The sequence below is a fragment of the Leuresthes tenuis genome, unplaced genomic scaffold (genome assembly GCF_036924035.1).
Source record: "Leuresthes tenuis unplaced genomic scaffold, fLeuTen1.0.hap1 SCAF_7, whole genome shotgun sequence".
Classification (NCBI taxonomy): domain Eukaryota; kingdom Metazoa; phylum Chordata; class Actinopteri; order Atheriniformes; family Atherinopsidae; genus Leuresthes; species Leuresthes tenuis.
The window spans coordinates 21,202,605-21,229,468 of record NW_027325361.1 but is presented as its reverse complement, the minus strand read 5'-3'; the positions used below and the strand labels follow the sequence as shown (position 1 = coordinate 21,229,468).

Here is a 26,864-nt window from a genome sequence, read left to right as displayed (position 1 = left end):
GCATAGAAACCCAAAACCCTCCCTCATCTTAGAAAGTACTGGAATACACAGTGATCTGTGCATATAAATGTATTTACAACCATGTACATATAGAGATGAAAATGACAAAACTGCAGAAAAAAAGACTTGTCTTCAGGATATCGTACACACATCAACATCTGATTAGTCAAAGAAGGGAAAAAAAAGACACTGGAGGCGGTTTACAAGCATTTGAAAGCTTGGACGTGAGAGATGGGGAGAAGAGGAGGAAGAGGGGGATCCTGGAGGCTTAACCGCTATAGCTGCTCCTCTGTGAGCATGTCAGGGATAACAGCAGTTGGTCATGCACAAATCCATACGGTCTGGAACACCAACACGTGCACGATTGCATGCTCCAAAAAAAGAAAAAAAAAGAAAAAAGAAAAGTGGGTACATAGTCATATGTCCTTACATGTGACAAACATCTAAGGATAAATAAGAGTGAGAAGCAGATATGTAATCACAAAGCAGAGAGATCAAATCCTCCTGCGTTTGCTTCCCTGAGCTGATTATCTAAAAAGGATCCTTTAATATTTCATAACTGTTCTTTTCTCAGGAACTCGGATACAAGTAGATGACGCTGGTGATGAGAAAAAAAGCAAAGTGAGAACAAGCTCAGACTCAACGTTGAGTGAGCGTTTAGCTCTGATAGCAACACAAATCAGTTTTATCTGCCTGCTTCTTCATCCAGCTGTTCACGACAGGAAGGCGCCCAGAGACCCCAACGGCATTACAATCAGCTCTTCCCATGACTAAAGGACACAGCTAAAAAGGAGGAGACGGAGTTGTGATTTAGAACAAATGGGGTCAAAGCAGCTTGTGCCTTTGCTCTGAACTCCGCAAAACACTTAAATTCCAACAGTTCTAGTCTCCTTTCACTCAAACCACTTCCTCAGAACAAGAAATAAGACGGCCACTGTTGGGAACAGAAAGTTAAACGAGGCAGCTCTGTTATTCTCTTTTTATGTATTTTTTCCATCTGAGTGACATCAGAGGTAGGCTGGCCAGCACCAGAAAAAAAAAAATCAAGTAAGAAAGAGAAAGAAAGAAAGGCAATCTCCAATACACACATCCCCCTTCTCCCCTCACGCTTCCTCCTCCCCCTCCCTCTTCTAGGTTCCCTCATCCTTTGTGAAAAACTCAAGGCATCGGTGGTTGAGCTCAGTCTGCTGAAGCGACCGGCTTTTGAACCATGCTCCAGCCTGAGCCCCAGGACAGCTAACACAGAGAAGTGCATCTCTGGGAAGTGGGGCCTTGACTTAAGCCTTGAGCTTTGCAGCTACATTCTGGACAGAAGAAGTAAGTGGAGGGGAGCACCTTGGAGGATTGGGACAAAGAGAGACAGAGAGATGAGTCCTGGGTGCTGCAGCTCGGTGAAGACGCAATACAATTCACACGTGAAACTATAACTGCAGGACAACAACACAACTCTCTACTGGTAACAAAAAGGTAAACGTTGGCCAAGTTTGATCGGTTTTAAATTTATTTATTTTTTTTGGAATGTGTCAGAAAGGTTGTGCTCGCGTTAATGGGCAGCTGTGAGAGCTCTGGCTGAGAGGTTAGGATGTTTCGTGACTGGAGGTTGCGGCTGCAGATAGAAACATTTAGCAACGCTTCTCTGGCTTTCCTCTTCAGACCGACTGGGGATATTCTGTGTGCAGCATGCTAAGAAGTGCATTATGTTTACAAATGGAACAGTATGAGAGATCAATGAGGGGTGAAGGTACACAGATTGGTGATTTGGGAATTGCCAGAGTGCTGGAGTAGAACTGATTACTGTAATATGTTAATTCTGGCACAAACACTTGATGGAGAAACATTACAAGTCTTAACCGTTCCCTGAAACAAACATTACGCCCGACCAAAAGAGAAACAGAAAGCTAGAAGGAAAGAAAAATGGGGCATTCCAGCAACACACTTGAGGGAAAATTATCTGATCAGATTGAGAGATTTGAGTTCTGGAGCCAGGATTGTTTATTTTTTCTCTGCTTTTGGTTCCTTAATACAGAGCCTGGCCTCTAACATGGGTGCAGGGGAAGAGCCGGGTTCACCTAGTGAAGGGTTAGATCTTTAAGATTGCACATGACGAGGTGGTGACATGCCTCTCGACATGTCCTCCTGCTCGTGATACATAGAGAGAATACACTCAGATGCACAGAGAATGAGAGTGAGTACACGGTTTCTGTGAATGTGCAAGTCCCCTTCACTGAGAGGTGTTAGGGGCAAAAAATTACACTACATCCGTAAGCCAACACCAACCACAGCCTATATCAATTACACCCCTCAAGCATGAGAAACTTCAGTCACAACTTTGCCACGATAGCAAAAGCTTTTATCTCTAATAACATCAGTCTGGTGCGTATCCGTATCAACAGCTCACAAATGTCTTTGAATGTTTTCACTTACGTCCTGGTGTGTTGGTGGGATCTGTGGAAAACATTCTGTTCGTGACCAAGCCACATCTGTGAATGCTGTCAGTGACCATGACAGACACACAGAAGAGTACGAGTCTGAACTACAAGGCTATTGTAAACAGCATTTTCTTCTTTTTTCCTCTGTCAGAGTAATAAATCGTAAAATCAATACCTCTAATAACTCAAGTTGGAAAAGAAGAGAAAAAGCTAAAAGGATAAAGAGGAAGCAGAGGCAGCTGTCTGAGAAATGTCCAGAACATTCTGTGCTGGAGCGCCGGCGCTTGGCCTTCAGGTCCATCTCAATCTCATGTGCAAAGGAGAGGATCTTTTTACTAACAATCCATACACAAAGTTAGCCTTTTCTTAAGATCCACCCCGTGTTTAATATCTCTTCTTTTTAAAGTTTTAAAACTCTCTGGACAATCAAATAAATGGCCATCAGTTGGTGCACAGTCGGGCTGTTAGAGCTTCCCTCCCCCAAGTCATCCTCTCACAAACTACGTCTTAAACGCAGCAGGTGATTGAGAGCTTACACAGCTGGCACCGAACAAATGCAACCTTTGGGCAACAGACACATCTAGTCACACCTCACAATTCAACAGAAGGCGATCCCGCAGACAGACGTGCAACGGACAACTCCGCTGATCTTATCTGGAAAAAAAAAGTGGAAGAAGTGGACAGAGATAACACATGTTAGGTGCAGCCATGGACTTATTCAAAGCCACTGCCCCTGCAACGCTGACCACATGTGCTTAAATCCAGCCACAAAATAACAAGCTGGACACGGTACAACCTCAAAAACCTTTGAAAAAAGGTCCACAAAAGAGAAAAACTATTATACTATCGGATGCGACAGACGTTGAGGGAGAAGTGTATGTACGCTGTCATTTGGAATGCCTTTAATGAGCTCTTGGACACAGCTGAACAGGCAGGTCACAACAGGGAGCAAGAGGTCTGTCGGGAGGTCGGGGTAAACAGACAAGAGAAGTAGAAGCATGTACCTAAGTAGAGCCATTGGGCACAAGAGAGTAATGCTCTTTGAGCAAATTTATGTGTCCTTCCGTGTTAATGCAGCTAATAGAAAGCATGTGTGGCTCATCGTATGAGCTTAAGGTGAGCTGTGACTCAGAGGAGAAATAAATACCAACAAAGAGTATGCATGAGGGGGTTGCAAGCCATCTCCTAAATCACAAAGTTTTCCAACATGCAGCCAAAGAAAATGCTGTAACTTTTTAAGGCTCCCTCACCCTGGCTCTCCTCTCTCTCCTGACTCTCCTCCAGCTCTTTTCTGCAGCGTGAAACATTCGTTCAAAGCCAAGTGTCCTTTTACCAGTTCATCTGAAGAAACGAGCCACCTGTCAGCCAAGCACCAACCCTGGGTTACACGTTACTGGGGTATAAAGCCGTTAATGATGCACACTGTGGGGGATTTAAAATTATTAAATGGAAATGTGCAGACATGGAGCGTTTAAGTGGCGAGGGACAGCCTGTGGGTTTGTTTTGCAATGGGGGAGGTAAGAGTGTGTCACAGCGTGATGGAGGAGGGTGTTGGAGAGTTGAGTCCTTATCTTGACAAATTAAGACAAAGGGATGTCTTCATATGAACTCTGTCTCCCTGAGTGCCACAAACGTACCTACAAAACAGAATGTTTGTGTATTAATGTCTGCGCTGGGCACAAAGAGAGAGAAGGAGCTCACTTCCCACAAAGACCAATTGATTGCAAGGCTTGTGAAACGAATGAGTGGGTGGGTGAGGTAGAGGAAGGGTGGGGCTGCAGCCTAATCCCACATATAGACCTCTGACCCCAACATCAGCCCACATGTTTAGACTTTCTTTACAGAAGAAGCAAAACAGATGGGGGCCCGTGGGGCCTCCGGGGGGGTTAACTCCTCACTAATACGGCATCATGAACGTAGACAACTCAATACCTTGAAAGCAGGAGGTGGAAAGACTGGTTATATTCCAACCACAGGGCCACATCGCTGTAAACTGAAAGTATAATAATCCTAATACAACTTCTAGATGCTTGATGTAACAAGTGCAGCTAACATTATCCGACAGTTCTTTCTACACTGCATCCCCGAACAAAGAGATATATAACAGCCCCATTAATACTGTAGCACTCGTATTGGAATTAGTGGCAGTGTTTGATCTCTGGAAGGTTGTTTTTGGTTTTGTTGATGAAGCTTTTATGAGTTTTTCCTCGTCGTTAGTGCTCCTCAGTGTGTGTGTGTGCTGTTTTGTTTTCATTAATCGTTTCATAATGTCGGTCGCTTTGGTGCATTCCTCACTCATGCTGTGTTCTCCTCCTCAGCGATTACTTGGCTCGGATTGCCTCCCTACCCCACTCTGAAATCCTTACAGAGGGCTTTCTTAGCCGTTAGTTCCACTTTATGGATCAGTAACCGATTGTTTCAGCAAGTGCAAAAACAATCATATCAGAATCATAAAGAAGCTAACTTCGCTCCATGACAGAAATCGTGGCTGGTGACACCGTGCATGGATTTCAGGCTGGAGGGAAGTCAGTCCCGGGCTGTGCACTTACAGCAGAGCTGGCTGAGCTCCATGTTGTCATGTAAAGCAAAGCTGCTGTTTATTGTCACCGCTTCTACTCCCACTGCTGTCCTTTGCTCAATCCTATTTTAGTTTGACTTTTTCTGTCCTTGTGATGATGGCTTGCGTGTTTTGGAGCATTTTGGACTTGCTGTGGGAAAGTCTGAGGACCAGATGCGGGAGTGGAAGCAGGGGATTTTAAAGCCGGGAAATACGTTAACTATAAAAAAAGCCTAATAAATTTTATCCAAGTCTATTGTTCCCCTTTTGGTGAACTGCAATCCATCAGGCTGAGAACTGACACATCATAGTTGGCAAAAAAAAAAAAAAAACGACAGTAGGCAACTTGAGCTCTAAAACCTACACAAATACAGATTCGGTCATTTTCTTTTGGACTCTCCCGGTACATGCTTAGGATGCCCAGTCTTGCATTGCTATCTGAGTGCACTGATGTAACAGTGGATGGACTGATGGACCTGGTATTTCTGCTTGTTGATTAACCTGGAACATCCTCAAAGGGGGTTATGTAATGGGTTTGTTTGTTGGTCTTTTAGAGGGATGATGCCTAAATGTTACCCACATGTCTACTTTCTTCACTGTGTTATTCGCTTCTTCACAGAAACCCCACATAAATATGAGCTACGAGTCACAACTGTGGCTCTAACCAGACACATGCAGCAAGTCAGATTTCCATGCTCACTGTTTATACCATTTGTACATTAAGTTAAAAATGATATGTGTTTGAAGAGGCTTTTCGCCAATGCATACAGTGTAACCTGAGGCCGCAAGAGCGCCATGTGGCCGTCTCTCTGAAGTAGCAACTGACATTCATTATGCCGTTTAATCAATGAGTCAAAGCTAAATTTTCCTGTCTAGAAGTAACGTAAGCTGCCGCTTTGCTAAATGAGTTCTCTGCTTATGTCCTCTTCTTCAACATGCAGAAAATAATTATTTCAGTCTTCTGCTGAGGCACAAAGCTAATTAGGATTAACGCACACCATCATCTGCAACACACACATCCAACGGGGATGAAAACCAGTTTCCCCTCAACGGCGAGTGTGTGGCCGCCATCGATAAAGCGAGCCAAAACCAATCTAATGTAGTTATTTAGCTCGACATCACTTGCTATTTTCAAGTGGCCTGAAGTCTAGGGGACTTTGTGAGGAGGTAAAAGCTTTGAAGGAAAGCTTCGGTTTGTGTGAAGCAGCCCAGACATCTGTCGGCACGCTACTGAGTGGTGAATGATTTTTTGTTGTATCCATAAAGCATCTGCTGAGTTGTTCATCTCAAACACGAAGTCAGTCACAAAAACAGAGTGAACACAAACCGCATAACAACGTACAGGACAGCGAGAGCTGTATTTTTAATAGGCTTAAATGGTTGTCTCGCTCAACTGAAAGGTATTCTCTGCCGGAAAGGTGTGTGTGGTAAAAAGAGCAGAGAGAGTAGGCTCTGCCCTCAGCCTGTTCCTACAGCTGCCATTAACACGAAAGTGACCCAAAGCCCCGCCAGAGGCAAACAATGAGAAAGAAGGGAGTGAGGACAATTAAAGAGACTGTCTAGCACATCTCCACATTATCAAGAATTATTGGGGATTGAGGACCCGGCGGAGCAATGGGGAAGACTCAAGAGGGTCAGAAGTGTTGCCAAAACACAAGCCAGGATAAGTTGACTGTTACAAATCCCTTTTTCCAGACATTATTTCACTGGTTGCACATTATGGGAGTAAATAAGCTGTTTGTAAAGCAGAGCCAATGAGAAATCTATCAAATCATATCATCATTATTGGTCTCATTTAGTGTTCTGCTTACAGTGTATGACTTCCATATGCCTTTATTTCACTTTAGATGAAAAGAGTGACACCAGAGAAAGCACAGAGGAAGAAAAGTATTCAAAAAGGGAAGAAAGGGAAAGGAAAGGAAAGGAAAGGAAAGAGGAGGTGGTTTACACATTAAAGACACATTAGATGGAAGGCTGCAGCCAGAGAGGAGAGAGCAAATGGGAGTTGTTCTTTTTTCTTTTCAATCTTTGACAGGATCTGCCTCAAGTTATTTTCATGATGCCTGGCCAGAAAGGGGAAAAGGGCCATGACCCACTTTCTAACAGTGCTGGGCTCCTCCATCTTTGATCAACCACTGTCTGTGCCGTCCTTTTGAATCTTCTGAGTTTGTTTCTGCCTTAACATTCAGCACCTGTGCATGAGAGCTGAAAGCAAACTCATGTTCAGTAAGTGGACATAAATCCATCCATCGAAATGTGCTTTTGGTGCACTGACCTTGTCGTATAAAGGCCCACGTGCACTACATACAAAGAGGAACTGCGCAGTATTTTCAGTGCAAGATAAAAACACATTCACGGAGCGAGCTGGCATGTCAGGATTAAGTGCGGTCTGTTGAGAAACACCCATGTAGTGTTGTCTCAGGTATGCGCAGGCTTTTATATCTCGCTGCTCTTGTTGCTAAATCTAAAAAGCTCCAGATGTGCACTACTGCTCACTGTAATTCCCCCGGAGCTTCGACTAATGCAGCACAGTCTGTCAAGAATAGCTACTGAACATGTGTTTGGTGAAATTAAAACGGCCTCTTTAATTTTATATTCACACCTCGCTTGTGAGTTTCAATTCAAAGTCAAAAAGCAAAATAACTTATAGGAAAGGCCCATTGCCACACAAAGCTCCTCTCTCGACAGGTGAGTGCTTTATATGTTTTCTGCCAAATAGCTCTCAAATAGCCGTGACAAATAGTCCTCAAGCACTTTAACAGTGTTTAGTTTGGATTTTTTTTCTTTAGGTAAAAAAGAAAAAGTCGTCCCTGCAGGTTCTGAGGAAACACTGTAAACTTTGTACCTTCATGACACACACAGTGACCTCTTAGTGTTTCCTGGAATGTCTTTGATATGTTGTGCTTCAGTGGAAGAGGCTTGGCCTCTTTTCCTCAGGGCAACCACCCAGGAGGAAATCAAACTTAAGGGGACAGGAATGGAGAAAGAAAGAAGAAAAAATAACACAAGAAGGGGGAGAAAAATAATGGATGGGGGAACGAAGTGCCATTATCAGCTGATGGATGAGCTTCAACTGTGACTGACCCATTCGTGCCCCCCTAAAATGTATGAATATGGACACATCTTTGAAGGTGTTGGAGTTTAGAAACGAGGACACACTGGAGAACTGATATTGCTGAAGCTGCTGTTAAAGTCGTTAGCAGCTCTCACTGAGGTCAGCAAGGATACAGTACCTGGTTACGCTGTCAGACACACAGTCTACTGGAAAAACACCCAACCAGGAAAATGAATAACGTCTCTGGGTAGTCATGCACACACAGCATTCAATCATACAGATGGATGCACAAGCTTACACATACCATTAACAGCGCATGCACGTACGCAAACCTTCAAGCACAAAAACTGGAGTGCTTGCTGTAATCCTGTCCCCTCTCAACATTGTTCCAAGTGACATAACTGCCAAAATTCCAGAAGAACCACAATGGCGTCATACGAGAGACACACGGGGCCTGAGTTTGAGGGTGGAGGTACGACTTAATGATGTGGCACTGAGTGAAAACTGACTGCGAAGAGTGATGGAGTGGATTAGGGTGGTAACCCCCCCACACACAAAAAAACAGTAGTGCAAGCAGTTTTTTTTTTTTTTAAACCTTCATCTCGCATCCCTGCTGCGACTGCCTGCACGTGTGCGTTTGTAAAATCTTTCAAGTGAAACACAAATACTACCTCCTACCTAACACCCCTGTTGGTGCTTTAACCTGTCTCACAGGAAGCAGCGCTGGAATTCAGGGTCAGTGTGTTTTACATAGTGGGGTTACAGCATGGATGGGGTAGCGCTGTACAAGCATCGGTACTGTGACAAAAAGGCCAGACGTTTTTAATCTGATTGTAGAAAATAATCCCAAAGCAGTGAGTTATTTAGGCAATGTTTAAGCAATAACACAGTAAATAAAAAAAGACCTCGCTAGTACTGTATTTTGCATGCTGATGAGCTTTGAGTCAACAATAAAGAAAAGACAAGAAGCCGATAGCATCAGTGTCTAACTGCCTGAAAACAACCAGCAGTGCTGAAGATTCTCACCCTTTTACTGTAAAGCAGACTTGTTATTTCAAAGTTACAGTCAAGAGACAGATTCCCATTCACCTCCAATTTATAGCTATAATCAGGTGGGTTTTATCAAGGTGTTTTTGTGAAACATTCATAGAAATTTAAGCATGAAACGTTGAATTTGGCAAAAATTTGTCTTTACAAGAGAAAAAAAACATTCATGAGTATTAGAAGAGGAGAAACGACATTTTACAAACTAGTTCTGACTTGGCCAACATTTAACTTACATGGACTGGTCAGCTGTTTCCACCTTTAGAGAAAACATGGCCAAAACTAATCGACATCAGACAGCAATGTACCTAACTGAAAGAAAAAAAGAATTCTGGAAAACCTCTCCTCGTTTTTTCCACTTGTATGTGGCCAAGGCAACCATGTTTTCTTCTCTTCTTTCAAGTTTTATTTATGGACCAACTTGGAAAAATAACAGCTATCCAAGGGGCAACAGCTATGCTATAACCCAAAAACCAGAACTGTGACTAGAATTCCTGCAGTAAACATGTTTTTAAAGATTTGCTGCTGCAGGCATAAATGACTGTAAAGTTGCATAGTACCAGCAAAAAGAGGATAAAAGTTTCATTCTAAGAATCACAAACCGAGAGAGAGAAATAACGTAAGGGTACAGACTATCCTGAAGGTAAACCAGAGAGAGCATCCTTGAATAAGGGGGGAAACTCACAGAACTTCAGAAAAGTGGCGTGTCTGTCAGCAGGGAATTCATTTAAGATAGAAAGCAGACCTCGTCCATTTGGCCGGACAGAAAAGGTTCTCTGTTTGAAAATCATACAGAACACCATGTGACAACTGGGCTACTGCTGCCTTTGCTGAGCAATTGCTGATTGTGAATGTTTAAAAATAATAATAATAATTTATAAATAAATAAAAATCGCTTATTTTTAAGATCCTATGAACGTCTGTTCTGGAAAAGCATGAAATAAACTCCTTTTGTTAGTCAGTGTTTCCCTAACCGTTAAAGTCTTGTGTTTTTTCAGGGTGGCTTGGAGGGAGCCCCAGTAGCTGTCCATCAATCCAGCCAGCCAGCCAGCAGCGATGCGGGGGCTGATGTGGAGCCTGTGCACCCTTCTCTGCCTCTCCCTCTGGAAGGAAAGTTACTGCAGGAGCTCCAGAGAAGCTCGGAGTACAAAAGAACTTTCCCTCCAGAGGAATAAAAGAGCTGCTCTTGAGCCTGATGATAAAAAGTGTTCCTATACCTTCCTTGTACCTGAACAGAGAATCACAGGTACAAGTCTTTAACACCATAAGGCTTATTTGCTTTCCATTGCACCACATTAGCTGCTCCTTAATCCCCTAAATAATTCATATCTGTCATCAGGTCCAATCTGCGCCAGCACCACAGGCCCCGAGCCAGACAAGGACAGAGTGACCCGCATGGACATTGCAGATGTGCGGGAGGTTCTCAACAAACAGCGGCGTGAGATTGAGACACTGCAGCTGGTGGTAGATGTGGATGGTAACCTGGTGAATGAGATGAAGCTGTTGCGGAAAGAGAGCAGGAACATGAACTCCAGGGTGACCCAGCTCTACATGCAGCTGCTGCATGAGATCATCAGGAAAAGGGACAATTCTCTGGAGCTGGCCCAGCTGGAGAACCGTGTCCTGAACGTGACCTCAGAGATGATGCGACTGGCCTCGAGGTACAAGGAGCTGGAGGCCCGATTTGCCACAATGGCTGGCGTTGTCAACAACCAGTCCATACTCATCGCTGCACTGGAGGAGCAATGTCTAAGGACGCTGGGACGCGGCGAGCTGCCCCCAGTTCCTCCACTGGTGCAGGTGGTGCCGCAGAATATACCAGTTAACAGCCCTTTCACCAATGAGATTCCGAGATACAACAATAACCGGGCATTACCCCGAAGATCACGCGTAGATTCGCCTACTGCAAGCCCCCTAGGGATTGATCCTCCACCACCACAGGGAACAATTGCTTCTGGTATGTGCTAATTCCAATGTGGCAGGGGATCATAAAGGAACACTTTAAAACAACCAGAGACATAATGAAATTTAGGAGACAGAAGATGAGTGTGTGTGTGTGTGTGTGTGTGGTTGGGGGGGGGGGGGGTCAAAGAAAAACACTCATACTCCTGTAATTGCACCATTTAAATTGTACAAAAAAAACTGGCTTGTATACAGTTTGCTAAGGACTGCAATTAACACGCATTTCCTCACATCACTTGGCCCTGCTGAGGTACAACTGGCTCTTCCTTGGTGCACTACAGAGGCAGTGAAATCATACATTCCTATGTTCCCACTTGGCTGCTTGAATTGGCTGCTTTGTATTGAGCACATGTACTAAATTAGTGGGATGTGGATTAGGTCTCTTTGAACAGCACAGAAAAATACCACAGAGAATTGGGGGAAAAATACCTTTTGCAAGGCTTTACTCAGGTTTACACTGTCTATAGAAGATACACAGAGGAAAGGGATGGTCAATCAAAGTGTACATCTTAAGTTCATTAAGTGACAGACCCTCTGCAAAAATTAAATCAAATCAGATAAAATCCTTTAAGATACACATCACCCACCTCTAAAGCTTCTGCTACTCTCCCAGAGACCGACTCATTCTGACATCTGAAAAACATCAACTCCAATATGAAACTAATTTGCGAGGTTAGAATGCTACTTGGAAAAGGCTCCTAAAACTTAGTTCAGGCTTCTTTATTTTGACTGGCGATACGAGTATGGTGGAGAATGTTGACAGATGTTATACAACCCGATGGTGAAACGAATTAAATCATTCATAACAGCCCTCAGACAAAAGGGGAGATTAAATACGGGGGAGTAACTTAGTAGGGTGAAATTAATACAAGTATGTTCAATTTAGGAAAAATAAATAAATAAATAAACCAGTCCGATTACACTAATCAGGCCTGTCTGGATCAATGTTAGATCTCGCATTACTGGAAAAACAAACTTGACAGTCATGACATTATAAAACACACACTGACACACTCAAAATAATAAATCTACAAGCGCATATATTGCGAAATGAGAAGTGTTTAAACCAGCAGTGTTTCATAGAGTTTTGATGTTAATTCTTCAGAACACATTTCCAGTGATGCTGGGCACCACTGATGAGAAGTGAAGGGGGCATATTTTACAAGCCTCTGAGGAGGGAGGGAGGGAAAAAAAGGACAAACATGGGGAAGTGATTGTGAGATGTAAAACGGCAGGTACTCTTCCAAGAGGACCAAAAAAAAGAAGAAAAAGAAAGGAAGAGCTTATGGCGTGGGATTTAACATCCAAATTTTCATTTTTCCATTTGACTGAAGGTCAGTATAGACAGACGCGCTCCTCAGCAGACGGTGAGAAGACAAACCACCGCAGCCCCCTAAATAGGCTCCCTTCCATGTAGGTTCAGTGAAACTGGAAATACACATTGCCAGGCCACAGTTTGGTCTGAGGGAACTTTTCTTAAGCCACTATGTTATGTTTGATTTATTTCTAACTTCAACCTGAAGAACTTGACGAAGATTTCATACGGGGGGGAGACGAGAGACACACACACACACACACACACACACACACACACACAGAGGAAATAGCCGTTTCAGTGCGTAGATACGTGCATGCGTGTCTTCAGGATGAATATTTACGTGCGCCGGGGAAAAACAAATATTTTCAAAATACTAGGACAGTCTCCAGCTGCCAGCAATCCTCTGACTGAATAAAGTGAGTCATGTCGATGGACAGAGGTTGCTATGGCGACACATCTCCTCAAAGCATTTGGTTCAGCAGACACTATCTCTCACAGGTGTCTCCCTTTCATCTGTAATCTAACAGACTTTCATAAACCCAGCAACAAACAAAGCTGAAGCTAAAATGAGGCTTTCTGTAGATACACACTTTAACATCTCACACAAGAATCCAACATCTTTCTTTCACCATCTTATTCTCACCAGCCTTTTTTCTACAAACGCCTTTCCAACCCCAGGTCCCTTCAGAGACTGTTACCAGGTCGGAGAGGCGGGCCACACTGCCAGTGGAATGTACCTACTTAAGACAGACAAAAGCGATCAACTGATTCAAGCTTGGTGTGAACATGGCCTGGACAACGGGGGATGGACAGTGTTGCAAAGCAGGAGAGACGGCTCCGTTAACTTCTTTCGAAACTGGGAGAATTACAAGGTAAGTTCATTCTAAAAAGAATAATAAAGAAGGTAAAAACAAGACTAAACAAAAGTTTCAATTCTATCAATAGGTGAACTTTTCTCACGGCTCCTCTGCCTTTTTTTCTTTCAAATGACCGAGTCTCAGCGGTTCATTTTGGGCTCACTAAGCAAGAACTTGGTCCGATAGTGTAAACAGCTTAGAGATGGATTTCCTCACACGGAGACTGCAGCCAAGAACTGTATCCAGGGATCTACATACAAATAAATGCAATAAGAGAACCCCCGGGGGGCTGAGAGGGAAATGCAGCCCTGTGTCAACTTGTCTTGAGATGGGATCCAGTGTCTAAATGAGCTAGTTGTGAGGAATGACGAAAGAAGAGCTTTTTAGCACCCAGCAAAAAAAAGAAAGAAAAAAGACTTTCTCTTTATGAAGAAAGGCAAAGCCAGAAATTTCCCCTCAGCCATAAATTTGATTTTGGAATCTTTTTGGATCAGAGAAGTGTGTTGAAGCAGCTCTGTGCTAGTTGTTCTCGACTCTCCACCCAACTATAGCCATCGCTTCTGCCATTCTAATCATTTGTTGAGTGAGAAGCCTTGGATAACATGTTTGCCACATTATTGTCTCAATGGGAAACAGACTGGATCTCATGGCACTTAATTGGAAGGATAAGGCCAATATAAACTCATCACTCAGCGATAGAATTTTATTCAGATCACTCTGGTCTACTGTTTGTGTTTTTTGGACATGGTTTGCCCTCATTGCATACATCATAAAAAGATCTGCTTATTCTACAGTGAGCTGAGTCACAGAATCTGCCCCACAAGTTGAGATTAACACCACACACACAAAAAAAAGTGATATTTAAACATAAACCGCACCTAAAAAACATAAAAAGACCACACTGTGGTGCTTGTCCCCTACAGAAAGGATTTGGCAACATAGATGGTGAACACTGGCTTGGGCTGGACAATATCTTCAACCTGGCGAAACAGGGCAACTATAAGCTGATGATAGAGCTGGAAGACTGGGCAGGGAAGAAGGTGTACGCCGAGTACAGCAGCTTCCACCTGGAGCCAGAGAGCGAGGGTTATCGCCTGAGGCTGGGCACCTACCAGGGCAACGCTGGGGACTCCTTCAGCAGCAACAACGGGAAACAGTTCACCACGCTTGATCGTGACAGAGATGCCTTCTCTGGTAGGAAAACGTGATAGTTAAATACATTTCAAATGCTTCCTGCTTTTGTTATTTGGTGGCGGATTGTTCTGATCGTATCTTCTGGCACTGCGTTGTTCTTTTCATTAGGCAACTGCGCCCACTTCCATAAGGGAGGCTGGTGGTACAATGCTTGTGGTCAGACCAATCTGAATGGCGTGTGGTACAGCGGGGGAGTGTACCGCAGCAAATTCCAGGATGGCATCTTCTGGGCGGACTACGGAGGAGGCTTCTACTCTCTGAAATCTGTTCGCCTCATGATCCGACCAATCGACTGAAACCTTGAACTGTGGTTCCCTTCAACTACACCTCTATCCCCAACTTGATCTTCCTCTACCTATTATTGAATGTTGTAAAGGCAGAATCAGGAATCTCTGCCATAGTACCACAGAGCCTTGTAAAAGACAGCTGAGGAAGAGACATGGACATGTGTCTATAGCCAGACGATAATGACTTCAGCAGTCTGGATAGCGGCTGAAATGAAGTCTGATCCCACTGCTCTCTCTAAGTAATTTCTCTCCTCCATCTATCAGATTGGACAGTAATGGCCCATCAAGATCCCTAAGGCCTTTCGGTATTACTCCCATGTGTCTCGTTCCACCCTGTTTTCTTGAAGCTCAGTATGTAATAAAAGGAAGTAGTCATTTACCAAAAAACATTGGATTTCTTTTGAGCAGCTAATGCTTACTTACTGCAAGTAGTACTTCCTACTGCAGGGGTCAACGGACATACAGGCATGTGTAACTCTTAATCAATGCATCTAAAGTTATGTTGTGAGAATACCTGAAAATCAAATGAAAAAGGACAGGCCTGGACAAATCTACTGTCTATTTGTTTCCAAGGATTTTCTGGACTTCTGGGTTTTCTTACAAAACCCCCACCCCAAAGAGAGTGGATTTCAGCTGTATTTGTTATGTAAATATCGTTGGCTTTTCTTTTCTTTTTTTTTTTGTGAGAGTTAATTTAAGAGGTGCGATTTGACTCAGGCCAAATGTTGACAGTGTTGTCTCTCTGCCGTTCTTTGTTATTTATCAGTGTATTTATAGTATGTGTAGTCAATCATTGCCATCTTATAAATATTCCTGTAGCAATAAAATGTTTTTAATCCCATGTAGGAATACATTAGAAACACTTGAATGGAAGCACACACATACACATAACCGGGTGAATCCAGAGTCTCTAGTTGACGTGTTGATGAAGATCATGTGACGTGCACTGCCAGCCATACAGTAAAAAAAATAATAAATTCTTTTATGAACATTAAATTGTCTTTCAGTTTTCACCGTTAGAACACCTGAAATATTACTGTGAAAAGCTCAGCAAAGCCTTTTGTCTGTAGCTTGGATGAATCATCCTCGAAAAACGAGCGCCGTCTTTTTCGTGCGGTTTCAGAAGTTGCACTGAAACAGAGGTCAGGGCAGAATAAACATTAGCTGTGAAAGGGTACATCACAGGGTAAATCACATCATTCTAGTTTGAAAGGATGAAGGCCCAAGGTGAAGGAGATGCGTGGAAGAAATATATAAATGGGAAAGCGACAGCTTTGCACAGGCAAAACGGATGAAGTCACGGGCAGACAGATGTGGGAGGACATTAACTGATGCTACTCAGGAAGAATTTAGACTCAAGTGAAAGCAGAGAGACACATTGATAAAAAGCAATAGACAGCTGGAAGGGACTTAAGAGAACATTCCTTTCACAAAAAAAAAACAACACAGAGCATCTCTCGAAGAATAGGCATATTTTGAAATGATGATTCCCCTCCAGACAGTCCCACCTCCCACCCCCCCGCCAAGACTTGTAAGTCAGAACAGATAGATGTCTGACACTGTGAGAACACAGTTCCAGTCAACGCACACATGTTCGTACGAACAGTAAGCCAACTAAACTGACAGATAGGCTTGCTGTGGGAGATCTAAAATACTGTACACTGCTGCAGTCCCACAGTCTGGGCCCGTCTGACCAGGATGGGCTGCACTGGCTGCTCACACAAAGAAGTGTGAGTTATACGAACCAATGGGGAAATTAACCCCCGAGTTGGCAGGCATTTTTGATCTGAGACATACAACATCATTATTCTGGAGTTTTCCATTGCGGTATATTGGTTATTCCACACACCGATGTCCGTGTCCCATAGCAACCACGACTCAGCAGAAACACCAAGAGCCCTTGTGTTTCCTTCCTGGCCATCTGTAAAGTCTTTCTGCACCAACAGAGGCCAAAAGAAAGCGCATACTACAGCAATACAACAAAATAACACAAGACTACACAGGGACTATCAAATTTTAACAAGGCTTATTACCCAGAAAGGACCACATATATCCTGTGCATTTTTCACTCAATCGTGTAACAGCACATTTGCTCCATTCTAACATCTGCAGCTGTTTAGAACTGCAAACGGCTTATGCTGCACATGTGCAACTCAACGCATATTTTAGACATCAAAACATTGTTTTCTCATCATGTACCTATATGACTGCCAGTTGTGAGCACTTTCGAAACACTTGTGTACAACAGTATGTGTCCACAGCATTGGACACCGAGGCTGCTGCTGTTTTTCCCCATTCCCCACATGGCTGGTGTGAACTAAGTGAAAGAATAATGAGCTGAGGAAGCATTTAGTGTGCATTTTGTGGATTCATATATTTCTAAGGGCTCTTTGTTCTCATGTGATTTACTGGAGAACAAGAACAAGTTCATCTGAGCATTCAACAGGCTGGCAGTGTGGTGTGCACAGACAAGAGGGAGCTGTGTCTGCCAAGCCTAATAGCAGGTCAGAAATCACACCGCCGGACATGCCGAGTGAAAACTCCAAACTCGGTTTCTGGAGGGCAAACACATAACTCTTTCTCCTGACCTGCTATCACCAGAGATATTCATCAAATACTCAAAGATGCTAATAGAGCAAAGGCAGAAACATACAGGAGGGTCACAAACATGGCAGGCAAACACACACACACACAAACCCTCTGTTGTGAGCTTCAATTCAAGTTTAGGCTCAAGTTCAACAGGTACTTTGTTTCGTAGCCAGCAACATAAACATAAGCACAAACAAATCAAGAAAAACTCAAGATTTATCCATTACACACACCCAAGCCCAACACTGACATTAGGAGTGGAACAAGCAGTGCGGTTTTTGATCTCTGAGGGTTTTGGGTGAATTTATGATTAAGGGAGCATGAGACTGGAGATTTCCCTCTTTTGAGCCAACTTGGTTTACCTCAACTCTCAATACATCCAGCTGCTAACACAACACACATGCAAACACATCATTGAAAAGTCGATCTTCTCAGGAAACACTATCCCAGTCACACAGTAACACACGCAGAAACTCCCCCTTAACACAGAGTCTCCACTCACACATCATTCAACCCCTCACCAAACGGAAAGTCTTGCCCTCTGTCCGCACAGCGAGAACATACATTCAACCTGGCACAGCTTTGCTGTTTCACAGCCCGAGCTTTGCCTTTGTCTCAAAGTCTGTCATTACTTGCCTTCCATGACGGCGCACAGTGGGGAAAATGGGCAGTTAAACGTGTCTATAACGACAAACAGGCTGTTTAGCTCTCTGTCCCGGTGCTCGCGTCTGTTTGTTTGTACACAATTAAGTCTCCATGTTTGAATCACACTGCAGTAGCTATGAAACAAGCCTGATGGCAAGAGAAAAAGCAAAGTTAGGCAGTAAAGACCATCAAAGACATTGAGTCATCATCAAGTCAAAACAAGAACAAACAGTACAGCAGTAAAACCACGCAAAGGGGCATGATCATGAGCATTTTCACTGCACAACTCAAGAGGGAGTCCTGCGTGATGTCATGGTGTGGAGCCGAAGACAGAACGGTTTAAATATTTAAGGAGAGGTCTTTTTTTTTTTTTGTTCCTTTTCAAACTGATTCATGTGTTTGTTCCAGCTAAAAAGGATCTTTCGGATGACTCAACAAGGCAGCAAATTTATGTTCACCGCTCACTCTTCTCAGCCCGTAGAAGCCAAGCTAAATAACAACCGATGACTGATGGGGTGCAAGGAGGCAAACGCAAGAGTGGAAACAAGCAGTTTACCGAAAGAGGACGGAGAAATGGAAGAATGGCTCATGGTAAATATTGACGGACGAACCTATGGAATAATCCGTGAGGCAACGACACCAGACAGACATGCAGGGGCAGTTTCTTTTGTAATAGACCTTAACTATGAGCCCAGAAATTTTAATAGCAGGCACCTCAGTGCAACCTTCACAGATCGATCACTGTACTGTTCTCTGAGTGTTAAATATGTGTGTGTCTCCTACCTAGGTATGGTATACAAGAGACCATGCTCTGGCTGCTTATGAAGTCTCTCAGACGCTTATAGTTGTCCTCTTTGGACATCAGGTAGTCGAGCCGGTCAAACGTTGCCTTGTCCTTCCGACTCAGTAGCTATGAGGTCACCAGTGAGACAATATGGGGAGGAACAGAAAGAGGGCACCAAACAGTAAAAGGTTAGCAGAAATACAGGGAAAATGGATTTACCGTTCAGGCAACTTCCCCTAATTCAGCTAAAGCGGTGTCCATTTCAGTAAAGTACAACTCACTGAACGGTTCACATGCATGCATGCCTTTGTGTGTGCGTGTGTGTGTGCGTGCGTGTGTGTGTGCGTGTGTGTGTGCGTGCGTAACAAAAAAAAAGAAAAGAAAAGCATGAAATACAAAATGAGTGTAATGAGCCAAAGAGGCAGCCCTAATGCTATCAGAGGCAGAGGAGCTCATTACGTATTATACACTAGTTTTGACAAACTCGCCGGGAGAGTTGCTCTCTTTACGTGTGGCTTTGTGGACCAGACTGCAAGGAACAAAATGCAGGTGGTCTAATTCACTAAGTATATAAACCCATGACATTTTGTTGGAAATGTGCATTTGAAAAGTAATTAATGAACTTAATGCATTTCATGAGACAATCGTAAGAGCTTCACTTTGAGCCGCCGTGTCCTCTGTACGTCAGGTCGCTGGTACATGAAGGACTGACATTTACAGAGCGCAGAGGCCCACAGAGATGGAGATTTGCTCCCTCTCCTGCTCCAGCGTCCGTGGTACCGTACGTCTTATGTCACACCGTTGTGTGACGTCGCTAATGGCCCAACAGCTGATCTTTGGGCAGTATGGTCGGTCTTGTGACTTGTCTAATACTCCAGTATCAGAATGACCACTTGTGTTGTTCTACGATGGCAAACTTGCAGCAGGGAAAACAACGCTAGCAGTCGCCAGCCAGTGTCAGTGACTCACCATCGCTGCATTAAATTGTTTGAATTCATGGTTTCTGCAAATCTTCTGGGTCATTTTTGTTTACTCTGTCATTTACTTTATTTATGTCCCTCGTGCTAGTTTTGAATTTGGTAAGGGTCTTCATGACATTCTGATTTATTGGCATAAAACACATGTACACCCAAACCAATATAAAAATTTAAAAAACCACTCACCGCCCATGTTTTGGTAAGCCTGAAGATGGGAGCACTTTGTAACCCTGACACCACAGCCATGACTGCATGGAGGTTGTTCATGTCACACAGTTTCTATGAAACGTTACAGGAAAAACATACATTTAGATTTGCTCTCACTGCAAATGTTCACAGGACACATTGTTTGGTTGTGTTGTGCGTGGATGTACCTACCTTGGCAGTGCGAATGTACAGACTCAGAACCTCGGCTCTGATCTTCAGTGTTTGCGCGTGTAGGATCTCTCGTACCACCCAGAAACTCGTCTGAAAACGCACACAAACAAGGATTATGTCACCAAGCTACTGTCGCAAACTCACAAAAACAGACTGAAGATATAATCATATGCAACAATCTCCAAAGCACAGAGGATTTCAGGTATGCTAAAATGGGGATTGGGAGTCACTAGATCTGTAGTCAAGTGCCAAAAACAGCAGAGACAACTGAAACTGGTCTAAAGCAAAGCAATACGGCACAGAACAGACTGGAAACAGTAAAGCTCCATTAATTAGAAATTAGCTTTTGATGAAAAACATGAGCTTCAGTTGGGAAAATGCTTAATTTCAGAGGGTAGATACACTCTGGAACTCCAAAGATGTCAACTGAGAAAGAAGAGAAAAATAGTGTATACAAATGTGTGTGTTTTCAGAGGACTTGGCCAGACTGTGAGCGATGTCGGAAATGTGTCTCTTTAGGGAGATTGCTGGCAAGACGAAGTTCTGATTACACACACACACACACACACACACACACGCACACACACACACACACAAGTCAGTGAATCAATCAGGGTTTAAGCTCTTGGGATGATGGGAATGGAAAGAGGAAAATGGAGAAGAGTGAGGGAAGAGGGGAGGTAATGGGAAGGGAAGTTAGCTTCATTCTGCAGAGCTCCAAGGGTTTTTAAAGCCCACAGCTGTCTGCACATTGTGTTCTGATAAGACATGGAGTCGGACCATCTCCAGGTCTTCTTCGGAAACAAAAACATTACCCCTTCCTGTGTCTGATTTACACATCTTTCTCTTCTTGATTAACTTTGCCTAGAAGATGAAAAGTTATTAAAGCCAAGAGCCAAAAGGTGTCCTCTTTATAAAAGTCCCCAGATCTGAAGTATGCAAGTTTTCATCAGCTTCTTCATCCTCTTAAACATTCCTACTGTGTGCATATTCCAACCTATGTGTCTCTGCCCACTCTTTCCAGGAAACCATCCCAATAATTATTTTTGCTTCTGGGTAGAGGCGAAGACATGAAGAGGGACGAGGTAAATTCATCCAGCTACTTGTTAAGCCACTCCACGTCTTCTCTTACAAAAAAGGTACACAATGTCAAACCAGGTTCAACTGTGTGAAGTAGTGTATCTACAGAAAATGCACTTCACATATAGTAGCATCTGAAGAAGGAGCAAGACCTTAATGAAAACTGGCAATAGATGCAGAGATGGTGGACTTCAACTTTGATTGGCATCTACTTTAATCTCCAGAGTTGTAAAGAGGCAGCTCACGCTTTTCACATCCACCTTCGGCCTCCACTGAACATTAGAGAAGGCTGTCTTGTAAATGTAAAAAGTGATTCCAATCTGGGCACGAAACATGCTGCAGCTTGACTTTTAGTTTCCTCTGTGGTCCAACACGATATCTGAGGTCAACCTGACTTCAAACTGACTATACCTGCGAGGTTCATAACAGAGCATGTGTCACATGTTGTCTTGATTTCAAAAAGTGCCCACAGATGAGATCACTCATGAAGGGCTCCCCGTATAGTAGACACATTCATCGGTGTGTGTATATGTGCCTGAGTGGGAGGGCTTTGCACACAGGGAGCCGTCTTTCCACCTCTTGTACAGTATTATTTCCCGAAGTAACAATGATGTCTTTGGGGTAGTGTTTATGAGCCTTTCAATGCCTCCAGCTGGAGCTACAAAGCCCCAATGATTCAATAATCATAAATTAGCAGAACCAGACTAATTCAACCACAACCTGATAGCTGTGGATCAACCAGTTTAATGGCCTGAGGGGAGAAGGCAGGGATGAGAACTTGGATCTGACAGCTGACTGATGTCAGTATCTGATCTCCGATGTGCTGACAGCCATTCAGTAGTAGATCAAATCTAACAGACGTGCTAAAAATACAATTTTTCAGTTGGTTATAACCATGAATTCTTTAAAAAAGGCCCCGTAAAAACCGTGCAAGTTTTTTTATTTGTCCCTGTATCAAACCTACTACCAACAGATTACAGAACATTAATCAAAATGTGTTAAGCAGACCGGCCAATTATTTTCTGCTTCATTGGCTCCAAAGGCAGCGCAGCAAAAAAACATAAAAACAAAACAAAAAAAAGAAATACAAGAATATGGCTCCAGCTCGTGCAAAGGGGCTTTCTGGGTCTCTCTGCCCTACAGGCCAAATCCTTTATCCAAAAAGCTCATTTTCCTTGGCTCACAGCAGCTGAATGAGTGCAGCAAACTTCATGAATCACCACTTGGGATCTGGTATACATGGAGAAGTTTCCACAGCAACACATTCCTGTTAGATCATCTAAAACTTATACTGGATGGCAGTAAAGTGGGTCTTTGAGCCCACTGGCAAAAACACTGGAGGTGGATTAAAGGGCATGGCTGCATCTTGATTTATTACCCACTTCCTGTTGCTGATGTCACAGTGCATAAGACGTTAATACGTTTATGAACGTCAGAAACAAGGATCAGCTAAGGACAAAAAAGCTGGCCTCCCTCAGACCTGCTTCACCTAGGGGCTACTTATGATATATTTAACCATTTGACAAGCAAGGGGGAGATGCAGTGATCCTTAGGAGCTGCCACGACAAGCACAACTTTAAAAACAACCACCCCTGGGAGTGCTACTGTGATGATTTGGCACTTGGAGGATGGAAGCAGAAGGCATTATGGAAAGAAGAGCTGTCATCTCTTCATCCCTCAAAGGCCAAGACTCATAAATCTACAAGATGGCAGGAGGAACCATTTTCACTCATTCCTTTGGGGTGAGACTGTACAGAAGTGTCTCACCTGATTGAACCGGCGGGTGAAGGCCACAACATTTGGAGCGGAGCTGTGCTTCTCCTTCTTGTTCCAGCCACAGCTTGACAGCTCCTGAAAAAAAATACAAACAAAGAGGAGAAATTCAGATTCTGCTCCGAGCCACGGGGCATTTTGGGCACTTTACTAATGTATTTCGCAGTCTGGCTGGAGGTCACTCTGTTGGAAATGGAATGGAGGGAGAGATCAGGATGCGATAGGAGAGAAAAGCAGACGAAGAGGAAGAAAATGAATGACTGCAAAAACAAACTGTTTAAGTTATGAAGGGGCACCGTCGCCCGTCAGTATAGAGCTGAACGATCTTCACTGACAGAGACTTTACTTTGTTAAATCATCGAAATGCGAACGCCAGCTGCATCCAAGTGGCAATCATGGTGGCAGTGAAAAGTACAAAGCAACGTCAACAATACAAATTTTAGCACAGTTCAAAAAAAGGCTTAAAAAATGTGTAAAATATAACCCATGAAAATGTCAGAGCACTCATTAAATATCAAAGGGGCGACTTCAAAGAGATAAAGCACAACAGAGCAACAAATCACCACATTTGCAAAGCTGTGATTGGACAATGTGTCTTTGAGTCATCTCTGACATGATTGCTCTACTGAGATGATCATTTGTTGACTTTCTGTTGAAAAACAACAAATAAAATGTTTTCTGAAGTAATACTGCTTCCAAAAAAATTCCAACAACACACAAACAGTTGGTTCATTCAGAGTACCAGGCCCGACTTCAGCTGCTGTCCTCAGCGATGAGGTAAAGACCACACAGGGAGTGCACGGGGATCCCAGTTAACACCTTTGCCCCCCACCCCCGCAGGCGGTCCAGAGGCCAGGGACACTGACATCACAGAAGGAAAAATGTTGGACAAGCCCTCCTCCTGAACACTGCCAGCCTGGTTGATTTGGGCTACAATCTGAACAGCTGAATCAGGCTGCAGCTCCTCAACACAACAAGCCCTGTGAGGCAGAGTGACTGCAGACAACAGCCTCCAACTAACTGCTGCTCACAAGCTGGACTGCATCAGGATGTCTACATGCAAAGAGAGGTTGTGATCAGTCAATGGCAAGTCTCTGAGACACAGACGGGGGGGGCAAAACAGCAACATATCAAACACAGATGTTAAAAGCAGACGTTCATGCGTGGGAGAAGTGATGTTTGAGTCTATTTTTCCTAGTAAGGATGAGGATAGAGATATGGGGGAAAGAAAAAAAAACAGGAGCAGAAATGAAAGAGACTATGAAGTACAATGCTGTGAAAGACCCATCAGTATCTTCTCATAAGGTTTTCTAAGCTTTAGGGAAGGTTCCTAAAACAAAGACGTGCCTTAGTTGGTGAGAAGTTTGTGTGCTTCACAGCTCGGACCTCCACTTTGCCACCCAGGCAGGCGGTACGCCCCAGAAGAAGCACGCAGATGTACTCCCATGTCCCTCTTTCACCAAGACCACAACATTTCAACAAACTAAAGTTAACTCTGGACCACCCGGACCTGTCCTCTAATCTTACTGTCCATTCCTCCAGCGAGGCTGGAAGTCTAAGTGACTTCAGCGACGTTGTTTTTCAGTTGTTGCGCTATTACAAAATGATAGTTGCCATGGCTATTTAAGCAGCAAAAGAGCTGATCCACAGCTTCTCTACAGACTATTAGTGTTTAATTTCCTTTACTTTGTTGTGCATTTATAGCCCATTTCCAAACACCCTCCGACCACAGTTGAGTGTTTGGATAAAAGCTGACGATGCAGTTCAGGTCAGGGGAAGGTTTTAAATGCTGCAGTAAAAGTGTGTTCTATACATATATAGATTTATAAATAAAAAAGATTGTTCTGCCAAACCACAGACAGCCTGTCATTTCCACACGCTGTTCTGGCTGTGCAGTTTTCATTCAAGCATGGTTCGATGGGGCCAACAGAAGCTGGCTGCAACAACACTCTTGAGGAAGTACAATTAACAGGAGAGCTGTCAAAGAAATCTGGTGTCACCTCTGGCTGAACATGCAAGTACCCTGGCCCATATGATGGGTTAAAAAGAGATCTTAGACATCGAAGCATAGGCACCGACACAGATAAGATTCACATAAAAACTTCACACAGCCCAAAACATCTGTTATTTCAATCCAGCATTTCTCCACGGCGATTTAATCTGCTGTTGTTTAAAACAAAGTGGAGTAATATAGAGGTGCAAGTAAAATAACCAGCTGCAGATGGGCCACAAATTGCAATGAGCTCATGGTGAGATACCACAGGAATTCTTTTTGTTTTTTTTGGTCTACACTGTAAGTGGAAAACTGTGTGTTGGGATCCCAGGGAACACAATTTGGAGGCCACATGCCAAGCCAGGAAGCACTGATAAAGACGAGGAACATGATGGAAAAAAGAAGGAAGACGAGGAGGGGAAGCGGTGAGCCTGAAGAAGAAAAAAAAAGGTTGCTGCTAGAAGAGAGGGTATTGCAGCGGTAAGACTCACAAATGACAGGAAAGGTCTCGGCGGAAAGCCTGCACAGTTGTGTCCGATTGCTGATTAGTGCTGGAGGATGCAGTGAGAAAGAGGAACCACAGACTAATTACCATATCATTCCAAATGTATACATCCACTGATATACACATTTGCCTGCTTGTTTCTGGGATGGTTGAGAAGAAGGGAAAGAGAGGAAAGGAAAAAGGAAGAGGAGTTAAAAAAATATATAAATGCATTCTGTCTCAGGCGGTTGTAAACTACAGACTTGACACCATTATGGTTCTGTGCAAACAATGGAAAGAACTGTGCGTATTTATGCACTTTTTCAGTAAAGTTACCATAAATTACAGACTATAGAGCGGAGGATTTTTAAACTTTTGATTAAATGCGTATGGTTACATAAACAAATATATACTGAAAATGTTTTTTTCCCTGAACAGTGCCTGTAACACCGATGGTTTTTAACCTAAATACCTATCGGTAACGTGCAAATATACGTGGCGTAAAAAAAAAAGACAGTAGTCTACAAGGAAAAGTCATTGATCACCTTCTTCAGCTTCCTCCTGCGCACTAAAACCAAAGTCATCTTCCTCAGTGTCCGAATTAAACAGCCTCAGAACTTCGTCACTCACTTCAGTCTCTCCGTTGCCGATCTCATCTCAGATTGATCGCCTTTAATTCAAAAGCTGCATTTCTTTGTTCTTTTTTTTTTTCCATGTTGAGGGTGAGTACAAATGACCGATTTACAATAATTTAGCAGTCTAAGTGTGTTTGATTTATCGTACAATTTCACTGGACCACTGTGAACTATTTGTTAATTTTATTGGTCTAATGTTACGAGGCAAAATGTTTTTGGCGGCATGAAAAAAAAAAAAAGGAAGAAAAAAATATATATATTAGCCGCACCGTATTGTAAGCCGCGGTGCTCAAAGTCTGAGTAAAAAGTAGCCACATCAGGCATGTATAAAAGATGAAACTGGTGCATTTAAACAGGATTATAGTAATAATAGTCCAAAAGAAAATGTAGCATATAATGAGGAAATTACTATAATGGTAGTAGAATAAATTCTTTCTGACAATGGAAAACTTGTTACTGTGGTTTTTCTGTGTCTTCTGCCAAAGCATTATTTTCTCCAGTGTTCACGATGATGAATGTGTTCAGACCTTCGTGCTGACAGGCTTAGTGTGGGAGGGGTGCCTTGTTGTGTTTGCTGAAGGGCAGCTACAGTCCAATCCATGCATTAGAAACAACATGTGTAGTCTTACGGGAGATCTACAGATCTACAGATCTATGCAAATCTACAGGGAGATCTACAGATCTATGCAACTTTTCAACAACTTGGTTATGGCGATGACTGTGTGAAGTTTGGGGAAGAAAAATAAAAAAATAAATAAATAAGGCAGCAGTAGAGATGGCATTGAGAAAGCAAGATGTTACCTGGGTTCGTCTACGAGTCGTC

General features: G+C 43.3%; 2 protein-coding genes across 6 annotated transcripts in view; one reads left to right on the top strand and one right to left on the bottom strand.

The window, feature by feature from the left end:
* The window catches only part of ralgps2 (Ral GEF with PH domain and SH3 binding motif 2), a 57,986-nt gene that overhangs the window by 8,160 nt on the left and 22,962 nt on the right, over positions 1 to 26,864 (bottom strand). For all 5 annotated transcript variants that reach the window (XM_072389887.1, XM_072389883.1, XM_072389886.1 and 2 more), the window contains 4 exons: positions 22,924 to 23,007; positions 20,077 to 20,166; positions 19,885 to 19,977; positions 18,721 to 18,847 (listed from right to left, as the gene is read on the bottom strand). In XM_072389887.1, the coding sequence (XP_072245988.1) occupies positions 18,721 to 18,847; positions 19,885 to 19,977; positions 20,077 to 20,166; positions 22,924 to 23,007 (394 nt within the window). The remainder of the gene's footprint in view (positions 1 to 18,720; positions 18,848 to 19,884; positions 19,978 to 20,076; positions 20,167 to 22,923; positions 23,008 to 26,864) is intronic.
* Positions 1,158 to 15,699, top strand: angptl1a (angiopoietin-like 1a). Its single transcript, XM_072389888.1, has 6 exons — positions 1,158 to 1,467; positions 10,084 to 10,331; positions 10,425 to 11,042; positions 13,044 to 13,237; positions 14,146 to 14,416; positions 14,525 to 15,699. Exons 2-6 carry the CDS (start codon positions 10,142 to 10,144, stop codon positions 14,710 to 14,712), a joined length of 1,461 nt encoding a protein of 486 aa, XP_072245989.1. The 5' UTR covers positions 1,158 to 1,467; positions 10,084 to 10,141; the 3' UTR covers positions 14,713 to 15,699.